Genomic DNA, 18,703 nt, shown 5'->3' with positions numbered 1-18,703 from the left:
TTTTATCATAAACATTTTTAACACATTAACCCCCGAAGGAAGTGAAGGATGTTTTTCAATCCGTCACTAAGGAGTGACTTCAGTGATATACTGAAGTCAGACTTATAGACTTAAGTCAGGCAGTAGACTAAGGGTCCGTTCAGATAGACCGAGACCAAGACCAAGACCGAGAAAAAATACGCGATCGGAGCCGGTCGGTTCCTCTTACTATTTCACACCGAGCGCCTTCGAGCATTCTTATTGACAAAAGTAGTGCGCATGTAAAAATGAACCTTTTTTTTAAGGATTAGTGGTGTCTTCAACAAAGTCAACAATTTGAGCATTATTTCTCAAGACATTGTTACAGGTAGGTACTGATTGGGCTTTCACACAGTCGTGTCAGTCGTTCCTTTTGGTTAAAGTACCTCTAGTAAATGACAAATTCCTTACCTAGTATGGTATTTATTTTGTAAGAATGTATTGTATGTATAAAGCCTTATTTTTACTGTTGAGCCAGTCTTAAGTAGTGCCTGAGTTTTCCTTCAACTTCTTTAATTCAGACCTAATACTCTTTTTAGACCAGTGGCAAAATAGTGTGTTCATGCCTTTGCATAGAAAAGTGTTGTTACCTTGATTACTCGGAAACACTTGAAATGTTTTACAATATCACGTTGCGTGCTAAGTGTCCACTTGACGCAGGGAATACCTAGGTGCTTGTGGAATGCAGTACCTTTCAAGAACAAATTATTCATTGCAATAAGACTTCATGGGCATTTGATTTGATAGCTAATGAAGGTGACTATTTCTTCCTTTCCTAATCGACTGAAGATATAACAAAAAAACTATTGACTGCTTATACCTAAAACTAATTTTCTTTTGGATCTTATTCCATACATACAATGTTATATGGGTCTCTGTAACTTAATGTTTGAAAAAGACACAAGTTTAAGTAAAAAATGCCATCATCCACATTCATTAACATCTTACACCTAAAACATTAATTCATAATACCTTTTTTTAATCTTATTAAAAAAATCCATCTTAACACAATTTCATGTAGGTATAGTAAGACAAAATGCGGGAGTTTTCGCTGTTGGTGATGGTCGCGTTGGCGGCGAGCGTGTCCTGTGTGGACAACTGGTGGAAGTCGGCTGTGGTGTACCAGATATACCCGCGCTCCTTCATGGACAGTAATGGAGATGGCAAAGGAGACTTGACTGGTAATATATCTTTTCTTTTATTCCCTTTTTGAGAGGAAGCCTGAGCCATTAAAAAGGCTGATGATTATGATATCTTCTACCTCCCTTAAGAGGACGAATTGGAATTTTTGGCGCCAAGGATTTCAATTTTTCTCAGTAAATACAAAACGGATCAAAATACAACTTGGTTACCTGAAAGTTCTTGATATAAACCTTATTTTGTTAGAAGTAGAAACATGATTAGGTAACTTTTATAACAGAGTAAAAAATAACAAACATACCTCTTTTTAAAAAGAGATTCACATATTATGGGCATACGGGACCGATTTAAGCCTCTTAACTTTTTTAGTAGTTGAGTATATACATACTCTTTAAAATTGTAGAAGGAATTTTTATCAAATTATCATTTCTAAATAATAAAATTACAAAACCATTTTGTCGCTTACGACTTTTAGTTATAAGCTAGCGCGCGTATTGTTATCCTCGCCCCGCTCAGACGCTCCGACCCCTTTTGGCGCCTTAGATGCGCGTGCCGGTTATGGAATTATTGTTGACCAATTCCTCGCCTTAACTGAAAGTACTTCAACATGTGAACATTTCGCAAAAGCTTATCCTTGCTAATCTGTAATTGATACAGTTGAGATATGATCTAACTAATGGCTATTTTTCGTTCTATATAAAAAGTTTGAGAAGACTGATTGAAAACTGTCATGTAGTACCTACAAGTTTTTTTTTGTTTTTAAGGTATAAAAAATAAGTTGCCGTATCTTCAAGACCTTGGCGTCGATGCGATCTGGTTATCCCCTATATACAAGTCTCCGATGTACGACTTCGGTTACGACATAGCTGATTACAAGTCCATAGATCCTGACTACGGTACTATGGATGACTTTGACGCCCTCATGGCTGAAGCTAAGAAATTGGGTAAGTGGATAATAACTGCTAAACGATTATCAACCTTATGTCAGTAAGATAGAGTCCAAAATTACGTGACTACTTGCAATAAAATTCATACATTAGTATATTACCAAAGTCAAAGTCAAAGCTCTTTATTCTGTGAACATAGGTATGGAGACAAAACTTGAATACAACTTGCAAATCAAATGCTGATATGATATCGGATACTCTAGTAGTATATGAGTATTGTACGCTGTAGGTACAGTTTTTGTCCTTCAATGAAATTACAAAGCAATTTTAGCCTATATATTTAATCTACCGAAAGGTAACTCTTTCAACAAAGTGTTTAGCACCAATATTTTAATAACTAGACAATGTTAAAAGTCTGTTGATGTTCCTCCAGGTGTTCGCGTGGTGTTAGATTACGTACCCAACCACACGAGTAACGAAAGCGAATGGTTCGTGAACTCCGCTAAAAGGAATGGAACCTACGCTGATTACTATGTATGGGCTAACGGCAAAACTGACGAATCAGGCTCTTATCCGCCGAGTAATTGGGTAAGAAGATCTTTTACTACTCTTACGTAGACTCCGTTAGAACGGAAGCTGGTTAACAACTTATGTGATATTGTAATAATGCAATTCTTGCGATTGTTTAAAAACTTCGCTCCGCACCGCTTTTGGTGGGTCTTCCGTGGTGGGTTTCGCCAGAAAACGCAATAGGGTATTACATGCATTTTTGAAATATATCTTAAATAAATTCTTTAGTCTTAATAAATCTCTAAAAAATTAAAAATATTTTTTTTTCTCACGTTATGTACGAATATAAATTAATTGTTTTATCATAATTTCAAATTTCGCGCGTATTACGCGAAAACGCGGCACACAACGGACGCCATGATTGTTTTTTGGTCATGACGTCATTACGTTAGTAAACAAACTACAGCTGTCAGTAATACATATTTTGATATGTATTGAAAATTTTAATAATGAGTAATTATGCTCCGTATCGTTGGTGTGTTGTTTCTGAATGTGAGAACACTAGTGTAAAAACACCAGACAAATTATGGATTCAAGTACCAGTGGATATAAAGGACAATGGGCACAAATACATGGGACCTGGTATACCCCACCAATAGCGATGTCATACATATCATTGGATAGGCCTTTTTATGTAGAACAACATTTACTATGACAGCTTTGCTGAAATGTTTGTCCGTTCTGAGATATAGATCAAAAACTGTGCAAAAGTTAAACTAAAGTTAACTTAATAATCTATTGATATCTCAAGTTTTTAGAGGAAAAACTAAGTTGAAATAAGTGACATACAAAGATTTTCCTTTAAATACACTTATGGACTTACTACAAAAACTTAAACATCTGTTTTACACTTGTCTAATCGACCTTATTTCAACGTCATAATCTGACACTTTTATAGACAAGTCTTAAACTAACGTTTAAAAGTTTTTGTGGTAAGACGGTTAATCTGCATTAATTTTAAGTTTGTATTTTATCTATATCTCAGAACGGACAAACAATAGAACAAAGCTGTCATAGTAAATGTTGTTCCAGTTAAAAAGACCTAGCCATCGATATGCATGACTTTGTTATTGGTGGGGTCTGTTATTATGCCCAATATCCAGTTAGTACAGTATAAGGTTGAAATGCAGAATAATAGTAACAATTTATGGACCCTAACGGGTACAGCAGGTAAGACTCAGGAGACTTACACTTATTTCAACTTAGTTTTTCCTCTAAAAACTTGAGATATCAATAGATTATTAAGTTAACTTTAGTTTAACTTTTGCACAGTTTTTGATCTATATCTCAGAACGGACAAACATTTCAGCAAAGCTGTCATAGTAAATGTTGTTCTACATAAAAAGGCCTATCCAATGATATATATGACATCGCTATTGGTGGGGTATACCAATCTGCCCAATGTCCTTTGTTTGACACTTTTGTTTACTACCGTAATGACGTCATTAGCATGGCGGCGACATTTCGTAGTGTTCAAAGACAGATAAAAAAACCTAAAAACTTTAAACTGCAATAAAAAATATATTTATGTACCTTACGAAGTGAAACTAACATTTCCCGATTGCTTTTCCTCTAAACAATCATTGTAATACACTTTTAATTTTTTTCTCATCTAGACTAAAATACCCTATTGATGCTAACCATAGTGGAAACCAAGGTCTCTAGTTTACAAAAGTTACTTGGGAATAACTTAGCTAAAATAGACTTTCCCTTTATTAAAGATGATTTTGTAACTCTAAAAAATTACATTTCATGTTATAACAAATTGTATATAGGTTAAATTTAAATGTGCAGACCTTTTTGATTGGCAATCTAAAAAACAAATCGCTCGTTTTCTTCCTCTTATTTTATGCGTTTGTTTTCTTGTTTTATAGATCAGTATATTCCACAAGAGTGCGTGGGAGTACAATAAGGACCGAGGACAGTATTACTTGCATCAGTTCGTCATTGGACAGCCCGATCTCAACTACCGCAGTCAAGCTCTACAGGAAGAAATGAAGGTATGATGTCGCTCTCAGCTCACGCATATGCTTAAGAGAGACATGCCATGCAACCGAAACTATACTCAACGTCTCCTGGCCTTTAAAATTTCGTAACAAATACCTCTAGAATCTCTTCATGGTTAGTCAGCCGTGATTTGTAAAGCTTGCAGTTATTTGCAGGAGGTGCTTAGATTCTGGCTACGTAAGGGCGTGTCGGGTTTCCGCGTGGATGCAGTCAACATGTTGTATGAAGTGGACCCGGCCGATCATGGCGGCATATTCCCTGATGAACCTCCATCTAGTAAGTTACCAACATCTCTAATCCATCAAAATATAATACTGTTCTTAATAAAATATATAGAAGAAATGTTTATTCATATATTGAACGAAAAAAAGTCTCGGAGTTGACACACCGAGACAGACAGAATTTGAAAAAAAATATACACAATACTACTAGACTATACTATACTAATAGACAGAATACGGATATAAAAGATCACCATTCTTAAGTTTCCATTCTGCTTCTAAACGTGAATTACTCCCGATTTTAGACAATACCTCGGCCACACCAGACGACTACGAATATCTTTTGCATCCGTTCACAAAAGACTTGAACGAGACATATGAAGTTGTGTACGATTGGAGAGAAGTACTCGATTCTTTCGCACAAAACGAGACTAAGATCATGATGACTGAGGCCTACACGGACATAGACCTGATGATGCGTTACTATGGCGACGGCAAACGAGACGGCTCCATGCCTTTCAACTTCGTGTTTCTTGGAAACATTACTGGATCTTCCAACGCGAATGATATGAAGCGTGTCATTGATTCATGGCTGAGTAAAATGCCTAGTGGAAAAGTTGCCAACTGGGTGGTAAGTGTATTTTTTGTGTGAGAATTTTGGATTTTTTGGACTATTATTAAAATAAATAAATATGTAATTGTAAAAATAAATTGTCACTTTTAAAACGTCAAACTATCTAATATATTTAATGTCCTGAATTGGTGTTTTACGTTAAGTTTTTTCCGTGGTTTTTCATAATTTGATATATACAGAATGGCAACCACGACCAAAGCCGCATGGCGACCAGACATGGCGTCAACAGGGTCGATGCCATGAACTTGCTAGCTCTAATCCTACCCGGAGTCACCATCACCTATCAGGTAACACATGTTTATGTAAAACAATATTTGTATAACTATGTACCTAACTATAAAAGTCTGCATAGGGAATACTACTTAAGACAGATTTTCTTATATATTTTTTGAACTTCCGTTACTCTCCAAAAGACTACTAATCCGTTATAAAATTATAATTAATCAGTAGACAATCATTATTTTTCCCCAAACTTGACTAAAAATCCCTCCCCAAACTTGGCTACTATACAGCGCAACAGTCAAAATCTACTAACACAACATGAGACTTCAGATAGGCAGAGTTATTTGACAAGAACTGCTTTTTCTATATCAGGGCGAAGAGTTAGGCATGACCGACGGCTACATAAGCTGGGTGGACACGAAGGACCCTCAGGCTTGCAACACAGAGGACCCCATCAACTATTGGAAGAGTAGCCGCGACGTCGCTCGGACGCCCTTCCACTGGGACTCGTCAACTAACGCTGGGTTCTCAAGCGCTGCCAAGACTTGGCTCCCAGTGGCCAGTAACTACCAGACTGTTAATGTAGAGGTTCAGAAGGTGACCAACAAGAGTCATTACCACGTAAGTTTATTTTATTATCACTGCGTAGTATAAAACAAAGTAGCTTTTTCTGTCCCTATATCCCTTTGTACGCTTAAATCTTCAAAACCACGCAACCGATTTTGATGCGTTTTTTTAATAGATAGAGTAATTGAAAAGGAAGGGTTATATATATAATTACATCCATTAAATAGTGGGCTAATATTGTTATCCCGTTCGAAGCCGGGGCTAGGTTTATTATAATCGGAGTAAAATATATTAACAGCTGACAAAAACAACAAATTATGCAACTATTAACCAATTAAATGTTTTCGCATTTAGCACAACGTGCGACATGTCTAAATGTTTTTATTGTGTCTTCAACAAATTAGTTTATCATCATCATCGGAGTCTTAGAATGTCTAATGCTGAACATAATGAAATAATTAATCACCGTTGATTTGCATTTGCTTATACTGCAAAATGGTCTATAGATTCTTTGATGGCCTTTATATACAAGTTTTTCATTTAAAATAATTTGTTTAAAAAAAACCCACTGACTGTTGACCAAAACAAATGACAAAAGGCAGTCGTTACGGGTAGTCTGAGGCCAGTAAATCTAACACCAGTCTAACCAAGGGGTATTGAGTTGCCCGGTTGACTGTGTTGAGAAGGTTAGATACAGTCGCTCCTTGTAAAACACTGGTACTCAGCCGCATCCGGTTAGACTGGAAGCCAATATAGTTGGGATAAGGATCGGGAGGTGATGATGATGATGTTGATCAAAACAAATTAAGCTATAATCATCGGCAAGGATATTGAGCCCTGATCTCACCTGCGCAGAAGTGACTTATTGCCGTAAATGTACGGTGCGCAAAGCGATCCCCACTCTTCCGCCGAGAGTTCATTATCCGTGCCGATAACTATACTGATATATAATAAGTGTCGATTACTTGCAGTTTTACAAAGACGTGGTCGCTCTGAAGCACACGGCAGCGGTCGCGGACGGCACGTTGGGAACACACGCAGTTACCAGTAACGTCTTAGTTGTTACTAGGTAAGGTTTATCTACTGTTATCACAGTTTAAGTATTCCCACTGTTTACAGTAGTTTTTTCGAGATTTCTGATCAACTGCGATTTGATTGCATAGCATGATAAATACCTGATCCTGTCCTAAATTCCAGAATTAGATTGCTAAGTGAAATTAGTGACTATCTGACTTCGATATAATAATCAACTGACATGGGAAGATTCTGTGTAAGACTTGTTGCCTTTTCGTGTCATCCTCCGAGCCTTTTTCCCAAACTACGTTGGGGTCGGCTTCCAGTCTAACCGGATGTAGCTGAGTACCAGTGCTTTACAAGGAGCGACTGCCCTATCTGACCCCCTCAACCCAGTTACCTGGGCAACCCAATACCCCTTGGTTAGACTGGTGTCAGACTTACTGGCTTCTGACTACCCGTAACGACTGCCAAGGATGTTCAATGACAGCCGGGACCTACAGTTTAACGTGCCATCCGAAACACAGTCATTGGCGTCTAAGACATACTTAGAAAGTACATACAAACTTAGAAAAGTTGCATTGGTACTTGCCTGACCTGGAATCGAACCCGCGCCCTCATACTCGAGAGGTTGGTTCTTTGCCCACTAGGCCACCACGACTTTTCCCCATGTCTAATTCTGATTTCTAATCTACTTTACTGGAAAGTTTCATTAACTGTTGATAAATCATCTACATAAAGAAAAGATTTACATATTATTTTCATTTTTAAATATAAAAGACATTAAAAATATATAAGTAAAAAAAATAGGTGGCCACCGATATCAAGCACATGGTCCAAGCTACCGGTGGTTAGGGCCCCAGAGACAGAAACCACCTCACAACAATTATAATGTTAGTGTTATTATTTGTTCATCAGAATACCTCCGTCTTCGAAGGACCATACAATAGTAGCTATTATAAACCTGGCTTCAACGTCCACTACCATCGACCTGTCTAAGATCGCGGGCGTGCCCGAGAACATGAAAGTCATCGCCTCGGGAGTTGATTGTGCACTCAACAAAGAGTAAGTTTATATTTTATTACCGTCACATATTTGGTTAGTCGCCCGTGTTATATTATGATCCTCTAAATAAAATATGTTTAACCTTGCAGCGCTAGGATATAAACTCTTTTCTTTTCTCCCATTTTATCAGGCCGTCAAAAAGGTAAATTTTTTACAATAAAAGTGTATTTACCTACTCTAATAATATGTTAATGTATTTCAGTGCAACCGTGAAAAGGGACAGTGTTTCCCTGTCGGGCAACTGCGCATTGGCATTCGAAAATGGCGCCGTGAGATTTGTAGCTCCATTCTTGTTATACTGCATCACATTGATCCTCATCTGGCTACAATAATCACAAAAAACAATTCTCGCCAAACTTTTTGGCGGCCCGTAGCTAAATTCCGAGCACAAGTACGCGCATGTAGCCCATACCAAAAATTTTGGCGAGCACTATAGCAATTTACTCACCCTAATTTCATTGTAATTTGTAACATTGTTGTATATGTATAACTGAAACTATAGTTTATTTTGTTAAATATTTTGTAAATGTTGTAAGATATAAAATTAAAATTATGTTGTAATATCAACTCGTTTCATTTAAAACTTTATTAGAACATGAGTTAGTGAGAACCCATCATGCTATGTAGGTAGGCTTGAGCATTATTGTTATAAAAATAGAAGTCGTAAAAGTTATTGCATTGTGTCGAACCAGCAGCTAAGTGTATAGTAAAAAACCATAAAGCTGCATCAAACATACCAAGAACATTCTAGAATATATTCAAAACAAGATGTGAACACTGACCAACAAAATGGTTTGGTGCTCAGACTCTAGAAGCTGAATCACAATTATTATCTTATATCAAACTTCTATTAATATAGCATTAGTTATTAAATAAAAGGGAAACATGATTTTTTTTTGTTTGTACTGGCTTTCAAACTACTGAACAGATTTGAAAAATTCTTTCAGTGTTGGGAAGCTAGACTATCCCTATGTGACATAAACTACTTATATTGATGCCCGGATATGGGTGAGAGCTGAAACCACGGGAAACAGCCAGTTACAGTATAAATAAAACGAAGATGACAGATTTTAGTAAAATGTATTAGAAAAAAATCTTTGCATGATTTATCTTACATGCTAATGTTACAAAGTTCCATTACTTGTTCGATGCCAAAAACAACGAAAATGGGGTGTAAAATAATGGAACCTCTTTTTGCAGCATTCCTAGCCTAAATTACAAACTATTTTAAAAGTCCATAGCACCTTCTAAGAAGCACAAGCAGTCCACTTTATTGATGACGAGTTCTAGATCCTTCTTTGCAATCGTTTTCCGTTTATTTGTGGCTGTATATGCATATGTTTCCTTTGCTATAGTTTCCAGAAATAATTCCTGAAAAAGAAAATGGTAAATATTAATTTGTGGCATACATAATAATTAGTTCCTGCATATTTTGAAAGGCACAATAAAATTATGGGTCTCAGTCACCATTTAAACCTCTTTGGCAGTTGTTACCTTTGGCAGTCAAAAAGTCTGGCTTAAATGATCACAGGGCTTTTTACGTAAGACCAACGGTTTGTCCATTAATAGGCACTGAAGTTACAGTAACCGCCAATAATACTTACTGTGGCTTTAGTGACCAGAAACACTGCATCTCCAGACACTACACTGACGTCAGGGTCCATTTTCATAATATTCTTAATCCTAGCTATCGGCAACCTTGTGGAACGTACAATTTCGCTTTTATTGTGAACCGGAGCCTTCTTCTCGTCAGTAATTTGCTCTTCAGAGTTTATTATTTCTGAGTCCTGTATCGTGTTTATGTTTTCCGAGTCTGTGATTTCTGCGATCTCTGCATGCTGATGGTCCGCCTCAAGGTAGTGTTCCGATTCATCGATTATATCTGATATGTCTACGTCATCGTAATGCTCTTCTTCTGCCATTGCTAATACACAAATAACTAGCTGAATTAAATAAGAATTAGAAAAACTATTTATAGGTGTTATGTTTCGGCGATTTTGCTTGGCGCGCGGATTTGACGTTTTTCTGACAACAAATGTCAATATTGTCAAAACTGAGTGTTTTGTATTCGTTCAGGAACTGAAACACATCATAATAAAGAATTAATAAATCTTTCAAAATCGTAGCAAAATATACGACAGAAGACACCATCTAAGGGTTATAAATTACATTGAATATTGAAACTGAAATGAAATATCATTAAAAATTAAATTAAAACACTAACAACAATCACAAGCAAATGCATCCTACTATTGCACCAACTGTTGACTATTATGAGTGGGGCAATTCTTTAGTCAAGCAGCGACAAGGAAATAATGCAATTGATCCCAAACACATCGAATGGACAGAACTACTTACCTATATTTACGCAGCGCAGCATAAGTGGTTCACAATTCTACTTTTCCTTAAGTAGCCAGTTTGCCGATGAGCTTTTTAGGCTCCCAGATATAGTCCTTCAGTGCCACCTTTAGATATATCACTATCAACAGAAAATTTTAATTCGCGACACGGCGCTCGCTGTTCCTAACAGTTTATGAATGACAAACCATAATAAAGACTTAATCGCATTACATTACTTTACACAAACGATATTTAATACCTTTGACACCACCGGTTACGGTTTTAAATAAATATTTACTTAATAATTTACATAATATCCCAGCGGGAACCAATCAGAAATTGCAAATGGAAAAGATAACATTGAAGCGAACAATTTGATGCATTCACATAACACCAAGATGCTACCGTTTATAAGGATGTGTCGACTTCGCTTGCAATTATTCGCGGAACAGCAGTGAGCACAGGTCAGTTGTGTGTTCATTATACTTAAGTAACTACAACAAAGTTATCAGTCCATTGTGCGAACAGACGTGGGTTTGAGCATACTGCATTACAATTCAGACCCACGTAGATCGCATGGGATTACAAACTCCAACTCCTGCATTAAAGCGTTATTATCTTCTGATGGGGCTACCATATAAATCTTACCGGCTCTCTTTGGAGTTATAGGTGAATTCACTCTTTTTAATGACTACTAAAATTAGTTTCCTATTAACGTAGTAAGACAAAATGCGGGAGTTTTCGCTGTTGGTGATGGTCGCGTTGGCGGCGAGCGTGTCCTGTGTGGACAACTGGTGGAAGTCAGCTGTGGTGTACCAGATATACCCGCGCTCCTTCAAGGATAGCAATGGAGATGGCATCGGGGACTTGAATGGTAAGTTACTAAATTCACTTAAAAGGTATATGGTAACTAAGTAAAAAGCGACAGTCATAAACTTTTAGAACCACTCTCTCTCTCCGCGTAGATAAGCGGACCAAACTATCTTACTTAAATTTAGATCATAATATTTGGATGTTTTTTACGAATACGTACCTTCATAGGACAAATAAACATTAGTCTTATTTTTACGACAGTTAAAACATCGTAAATCTAAGTATTTATGATGCATGTCACGAACCTTTAACTGCACCAGGTGTTCGTTGAAAAAACATTCACTGTTCGTCATAACATTTGTCTTGGCATAATTTTTCTTCCTTATTATGAATTGTGATGGATCTCATACCTACTGGAAAATCTCATACTTAAAAATCCAAACAATGGAATTATACTTGATGAGGCGACAAATCTTAGGTAAATTAGGCATATTTTCTTAGAATTATTACTGTTACCGCTTAGGCCGTAACTTGTGTCACGATTCTCAACAAAGTAATGAAAGTAATGAAATACAACGCATTGCGATTTTCCTATTTTACATCCTAAATGTAGGTAGTCCCTTTATCTATACTAATATTATAAAGAGGAAAACTTTGTTTGTTTGTTTGTTTGGTTGTAATGAATAGGCTCAAAAACTACTGGACCGTTTTTAAAAATTCTTTCACCATTCGAAAGCTACATTATCCACGAGTTACATAGGCTATATTTGATCCCGGTACGAGCAGTAGTTACCACGGGACGCGGCTGAAACCGCGGGAAAACGGCTAGTTTTATAATAAGCGGAGAGTTGTCTTCCTTACCTTCCAGTTTAATAGTTGTGACGAAGTATCAAACATGTCAAATAGAGTAGTACCTAAGGAAAATAACTCCTTCCAGTAGCTTTCACTCCTTTTCTTCTTCCAGGCATTACTCAGAAGCTGTCCTACCTGAAGGACACTGGCATCGACGCCATCTGGCTGTCGCCCATGTTCCAATCACCCATGTATGACTTCGGCTACGACATAGCAGACTATCGGAAGATAGCCCCGGAGTATGGCACCATGGAGGATTTCGACGCTCTCATGGCAGCCGCTAAGAAACTTGGTAAATACTATCCAGCTGTAAGAATCTTTATTTGCAGAGACAGGTTATTAGATACAGGTGTTTAGATACATTATGCATAGAAAGTAGATGGATGGAGTGGAAGAGGAAGACTTAAGAAAAGATGGATGGATTGCCTGAAAGATGACATGAATAAGAAGGGAGTGAGTGTCAGGTTGACGAGTGACAGGGAAGAGTGGAAGTGGAAGACATATTGTGCCGACCCCAAATAAAATTGGGAACAGGACAGGAAGAAGAAGAAGATGTACAGCATATCTCCCCGTTTAATCGGTATGCAAACTTGAGTATGTTCTCATCCGAATGCTGGCTGAGGGTCCTACTTTGTATCTATACAAATCTTCTCCGGATTTCAAAGACGTTCTACACCTGATCATTTTGATGAGCGTTTCAGATGCTTTGAAGTGACTAGTAGACAACAGGATCAGTAAGACCTATAAACTCTGTTATACCAAGTAAAAAAATTCTTATGCCAAAAGCATAGGCCGAACTAGAAAATTGCAGTTCCAAATTTCAAGTCCAAGTACCTGTTTGTTTACCCAAGTTAAACGGTTGAGTGAAACTGTCCACGACATTACGTTCCGCGATACGATCGCAAGATATAATGGGGTGAATTTCCCGGGACCAAAAATTGCGTGGCATCGATGAAATCGGTACTAAAAATCATTGTTATAATATTCTAATATTTTTTTCTAAGTAGGTGAAATAGTAATCTATGTGTAGCACTAAATATTTTGTTAATAGGATTAATTGGTTCTCCAAAAAAAAAATAATAAACCTCAAAATTTTCATTGCCGTGTTTGTCCACACGTCACCTTGATGTGTACTAGACCTTATTGATAAAAATGTATTAGTTATTTATATTAAAACCTACTTTTATTTGATTCGTGAATAGTTAAAGTATTATTACGGACTACATTTGTTGAAATATTTAAACAATACAACAAATGGTAAATAAAAAATAGTTTGTCCCAGAACCACCATTCATCGCCATGTCCTAAACATATTTAAGAATATTCCTTTTTCTAACGGTTTGCGTCCCTCCCGCTGTGCGCTAAATGTTGCATATTAGTGGACATCAAGTGTTCGACGTGGAATGACTTGTGCACGTGCCTGCGTTTTCGCGCCATAAATGCAAGTATGCAATTTTTTTATCACTGGACATTTTTTCTTTCATCGCCGTGGATAGGTCTTACTTCTGTTTGAATAAGTTTGTCCTCTTAATTGATCATTCGGTACAATGCCATCTATCTTATGTTTATTTGTGACGTGTTAATTACTGTGAATTATTAACAGATTTTTAGTTTTTTGATGTTTTTGCCTTGATATTCATTGCCGTGCTCTCATTTCCGTGGTTTCCGTGGTCAAAATTTGCTATGGAAATGAAAAAAAATACACAGCAATGAAAAAATTTTCATTGCCATGCCTTGTAAAACAATTTCGTTTCATTGCCGTGGCCGCATGTTTCATTACCGTGACTTATGTTTTCATCGCCACGGCATCATTAAGAAAAAAAAACAATTTGTACTATATAGTCAACTACAAAAAGATATTTCCACGTTCACCTCACTAAATGATAAACTTACACACACCACTTCAGGTTCAGGTTCACTTAGGTTGTTTTACTAGAGGAGTATTTAAGAAAAGAAAGAGAAAGATATGTCAAAACGATGGCTGCAGGAATAGTTTTCATTGCCATGGACGCATGTTTCATTGCCGTGCATGCATGTTTCACCGCCGTGGCATGAAAATTTTAGTCTTGTATATCTCGTTAGTTTTTTAAGCTATCTACTAGATATTAAGTAAGAATACATATCTTATCAAAAACTTTAGTAAACACTATTTTTTCTTGTTCTAAAGTTGAAGTATAAAAAATCCACGGAAATGAAGATTTTATTGGACCTGTTGAAATTCACCCAATGTCTTCCGGTGTTTGGTCTCCAATGCCGTACTTACTCACGTTTGGAAGGCCTTTGAATGGCAACCAATTATTGTCAATGAGGAGTTGAACGTGTTTTTTTTTTTTTGACAAATAGATGGTTCTTTTCGGTACCTATTGTTTTTGACTACTTATATGTCTATCAGGTACATACTATGGCGTGAAAGATATGAATTTCAGAGGTTTTTAAAATAATAAGAAATGTTTTCGTAGCAATGATGATGATAATCACTTTGAGTTTTAACCGACTTCCCAAAAAGAAGAAGGTTCTTGATTCGTCCGCGTACCTGTATCACATAAGTAAAAGAAGGTAGGTACATTTTTTTACTGTAAAACAGTTGGCAAGCGACTAGTCTACAGGCTCCTTCGTAATGCATACCGGTGCAATAATTGTTTCAAGCAACGAAGTCAAAACAAGTGCATGTCTGCCATAACACCAGTGTCTTTTGCATATTTACAAAATCAATCTTATAAACTATCGGTCTGTGCCAGACGTATTAACTTACTTAACCAAAATAAACTTTTAATATTACCGTTGATATCAATCGTATAACCTACTAAAAGTTTTCCTCAAGTACCTACAAAACATTGTGTTTAAATTAATAAATAACGGACTCGTTGTAACCACTCTTGCGCAGGTATTCGCGTCATATTGGACTACGTGCCGAACCATACGAGCAACGAGAGTGATTGGTTTGTCAAGTCAGCACAGAGGGACCCCAACTATGCTGACTACTACATCTGGGCTCATGGAAAACCTGACCCTAAAAACCCGGACTATGTAGGACCGCCCAACAACTGGGTAAGACAAGATCATCGTACATAGGTAGATGGGAGTGATGAATTTGTGATTCAGGCACCCTTACATACATCGCACTATTCACCAAGTTTGAAATCGCCAGTCCACCGAACAAAATCAAAAATATTATCAGGTTTTCATGTCCTGATCCTCTTTGGATAACTTCTTATTCGTCTATAACTACCAAAAAGAAAACTTGCTTGTGATGTTCTTTTTCACTAATGCATTCCAGGTCAGCGTTTTCCGCAAGAGTGCGTGGGAGTACAACAGCGTCCGAGGACAGTATTACTTGCATCAGTTCGTCATTGGACAACCCGACCTCAACTACCGCAGCGCTAAAGTTCGTGAGGAGATGAAGGTACAAAAAAAATAATATACCTACATCATTAATTCTTCCAAAGTATGGACAGAAGACTAATACTTACTTTGTATTCACCGTTTCCAGGATGTCCTACGTTTCTGGTTGGAAAAGGGTGTCTCCGGTTTCCGTATCGATGCGGTCAACATGTTGTATGAAGTGGATCCATCTAACTTCAACGGCCAATACCCTGACGAACCAGTATCTGGTTAGTCAATTTTTTATTTACTTAATCGCAGATCTTTTCGTGCCAACCAATACTTTTATACATTAAGAATAAATATTTTCGCCAATAGGAGCCGCTGGATTAACTCCAGAAGATTACGACTACCTAAGCCATATCTACACTCGAGACCAAAACGAGACATACGACCTCATTTACGACTGGAGGGCAGTTCTCGACGAATACACAGAGAAACACAACGAGTCCAAGATCATGATGACTGAAGCTTACACCAAGTTACCGCGGATGATGCGTTACTATGGAGACCAGACCAGGAATGGATCCATTCCCTTCAACTTCTTGTATTTAGGAGAGCTGAACAACCAGTCTAGTGCTCGGGAAATAAAGACGGTCATTGATAAGTGGATGGCATATATGCCGGCTGGAAAGGTTGCTAACTGGGTGGTAAGTATTCACTTATCCACCTATTTATTTCCTTATCATCATGAAAAGACGATTTTTTGTCACGTCATGTTCTATTCAAAATTTCTGTATCAACTTTATTTAATGTAACTAGCTAAAAGCAGTTTTACTTAACTTGCAGAACGGCAACCACGACCAAAGCCGCCTGGCGTCAAGATTCGGCACCGATAGGGTTGACGCGATGAATATGTTAGCTCTTATCCTTCCGGGAATCAGCGTCACCTATCAGGTAAACAAAACTAAGCTATAGTACATTTATCTTACAGTTTTGGCTTCATTTAATTTGAATGCTAAGACCTACTTTAATATTTCAAGTTAAAACATCTTAGCGGTAATATTCATTTCAGGGTGAAGAACTCGGAATGACTGACGGTTATGTAAGCTGGAAAGATACCAAGGACCCCCAAGCTTGCAACACGGATGACCCCGTCAACTATTGGAAGAGTAGCCGTGACCCCGCTCGGACCCCGTTCCACTGGGATGCCAACACTAGTGCTGGGTTCTCCACCAGCTCTTCGACTTGGCTCCCCGTCGCTGATAACTATAACACTGTTAATTTGGCGGCTCAAATGGCTGCCGCTAAGAGCCATTACAAGGTAACCGTCCGCAATTTGTCTGTCGCAATTCATCATATTGAATAACACAGTTCTTGTAGTGAGAACATCTGGTCGGGTCCCCTAATGAAAATGATAATAGCATGCAGTCTCTAGGCATGCCTATGCGGAAAAGATTCTTCTCTCCTTTTAACATGTTTTTACAACATTTTCAGTTCTACAAAGACGTGGTTGCCGTGAAGCGCCTCCCCGCGGTGCGCTCGGGAGACTTGGACGTGCGAGCGCTCTGTGAATCTGTGTTGGCTGTAGCAAGGTAATTGCTGGGGAAAACTGTTACTGTATCCCAATTTGATAACTTCGCAAGGTTACTTTCAAGTTAGAAATTGGTGTTAGGTATCAAGGAAAGTTTCAGACACTTTTTGTTCTATGAAGATAGAAGTTTTCACGTCGCGTCTGCTCTTTGTCTGTTGACTGCTCTGTTACATACTTATCATCAAATCACATTATGGATCATTAGATCTAATAATAGACCATAGATTTGAGAGGATGATAATACTATATATTAATAGTAGGAAAACTTAAAACTTGATGCTTTGAAATTTTTACGTGTTAGTACCCACACGGTACTATCTAAGTCTGGAACACCCGTCTATATCCCTCACAAGTTTTTTGTGTTTTCTCTGTACAGACTCCTGCCCGGCCATCCCGTGGTCATCGGAATAATGAATCTATCTGACAAGGAGGTACCAGTGGACCTGAGCTCAATGCACCTGCTGCCACAACAGCTGCAAGTCGAGACCGCTGGCATTAAGTGCTCTTTGGAAAAGGGGTAAGACAACTTCGAGAATCTATACCTACTACAAGCTGAAGGAAGAGTTTATTTGTTTGAACGAGCTAATCTCAGGGACTACGAATCCGATTCGGAAAACTCTTAGCCTATTTATCGAGGAAGGCTATACGCTACTTTTTATTCAGGTTCGTGCAGAGGTTTCTACGGGATGCAGGTGAAATCCCTGGCAGAAGCCAGTATATGCTAAGATAAATAGCTAAAACCATGGCAATGTGCTGCCCAAAAGTCTACTATATACTCTCTACGTCTAATATAATATACTAAGCAGATACCTAGTAGCTGTTCCCCGCATTTGGGCCCGCATCCCCAGGGAACTGTTTCCCGCATCTGGATAAAGTCAAAGTCAAATGTTTTTATTTCAAATAGGCTGTGCAGGCACTTATGAAATGTCACACTAGTTGCACGATTCAAAAAGTTTCATGTCCTTTCGTACCATTTTTTTTTTTCAAATCGTTTCTGTAATTTTAGTGTGAAGTTCCTACAGACAGCCTAACCCTGTCCGTCTGTAGGACATTTACACATTCGCATTCATAATGATAACGATGTCCCTAATAATTTATTAAGTTCATAAGCATTTTGTTTCAGTGCGAAGGTCTCGAAAGAGAACGTCACGATGCCAAGCCACTGCGCCCTCGTTCTGACGTCTTTACAAAAATGTTGCTAGCCAACATTATTATTATACTGGAACTTCTACTAACTACTAACACTTAATGTGAAAGATATTTAAAAGCTCTGTATTTATGTGTTTTAAATATGAATTATATTTCAAAATATATAATGTTGAAAAATTTTCGTCGTTTTTTTTTTGGATTTAGAAAAATCTAACCCTTTTTTGTTTCTTTTTACCCTAAAAGCTCCGAAACAACTGAACCTATTTTAGACATTTAGCACTTCGCTGTT

General features: G+C 37.6%; 3 protein-coding genes across 3 annotated transcripts; 2 read left to right on the top strand and 1 right to left on the bottom strand.

The window, feature by feature from the left end:
* The first annotated feature begins 1,039 nt into the window (after positions 1–1,039).
* On the top strand, positions 1,040–8,908 carry LOC124630741 (maltase A3-like). The gene is made up of 11 exons (XM_047164720.1): positions 1,040–1,199; positions 1,923–2,102; positions 2,479–2,633; positions 4,490–4,615; positions 4,778–4,898; positions 5,149–5,474; positions 5,657–5,764; positions 6,072–6,320; positions 7,238–7,335; positions 8,199–8,345; positions 8,548–8,908. The coding sequence occupies exons 1-11, from the start codon at positions 1,055–1,057 to the stop codon at positions 8,675–8,677; spliced, it is 1,785 nt and encodes a 594-aa protein (XP_047020676.1). The 5' UTR covers positions 1,040–1,054; the 3' UTR covers positions 8,678–8,908.
* Positions 8,909–9,408: 500 nt separating this feature from the next.
* LOC124630690 (DNA polymerase epsilon subunit 4) lies at positions 9,409–10,328 on the bottom strand. The gene is made up of 2 exons (XM_047164655.1): positions 9,950–10,328; positions 9,409–9,716 (listed from the first exon to the last, which is right to left on the bottom strand). Exons 1-2 carry the CDS (start codon positions 10,265–10,267, stop codon positions 9,573–9,575), a joined length of 462 nt encoding a protein of 153 aa, XP_047020611.1. The 5' UTR covers positions 10,268–10,328; the 3' UTR covers positions 9,409–9,572.
* Positions 10,329–10,957: 629 nt separating this feature from the next.
* Positions 10,958–18,593, top strand: LOC124630689 (maltase A1-like). The gene is made up of 12 exons (XM_047164653.1): positions 10,958–11,149; positions 11,406–11,559; positions 12,463–12,642; positions 15,235–15,398; positions 15,628–15,753; positions 15,841–15,961; positions 16,050–16,381; positions 16,521–16,628; positions 16,747–16,995; positions 17,169–17,266; positions 17,642–17,782; positions 18,389–18,593. Exons 2-12 carry the CDS (start codon positions 11,415–11,417, stop codon positions 18,465–18,467), a joined length of 1,743 nt encoding a protein of 580 aa, XP_047020609.1. The 5' UTR covers positions 10,958–11,149; positions 11,406–11,414; the 3' UTR covers positions 18,468–18,593.
* Positions 18,594–18,703: the final 110 nt, after the last annotated feature.

Source organism: Helicoverpa zea, chromosome 5 (genome assembly GCF_022581195.2).
Source record: "Helicoverpa zea isolate HzStark_Cry1AcR chromosome 5, ilHelZeax1.1, whole genome shotgun sequence".
In the NCBI taxonomy this organism is placed as follows: domain Eukaryota; kingdom Metazoa; phylum Arthropoda; class Insecta; order Lepidoptera; family Noctuidae; genus Helicoverpa; species Helicoverpa zea.
The sequence above is the reverse complement of the archived record's forward strand: the minus strand, read 5'-3'. Positions and strand labels throughout refer to the sequence as shown.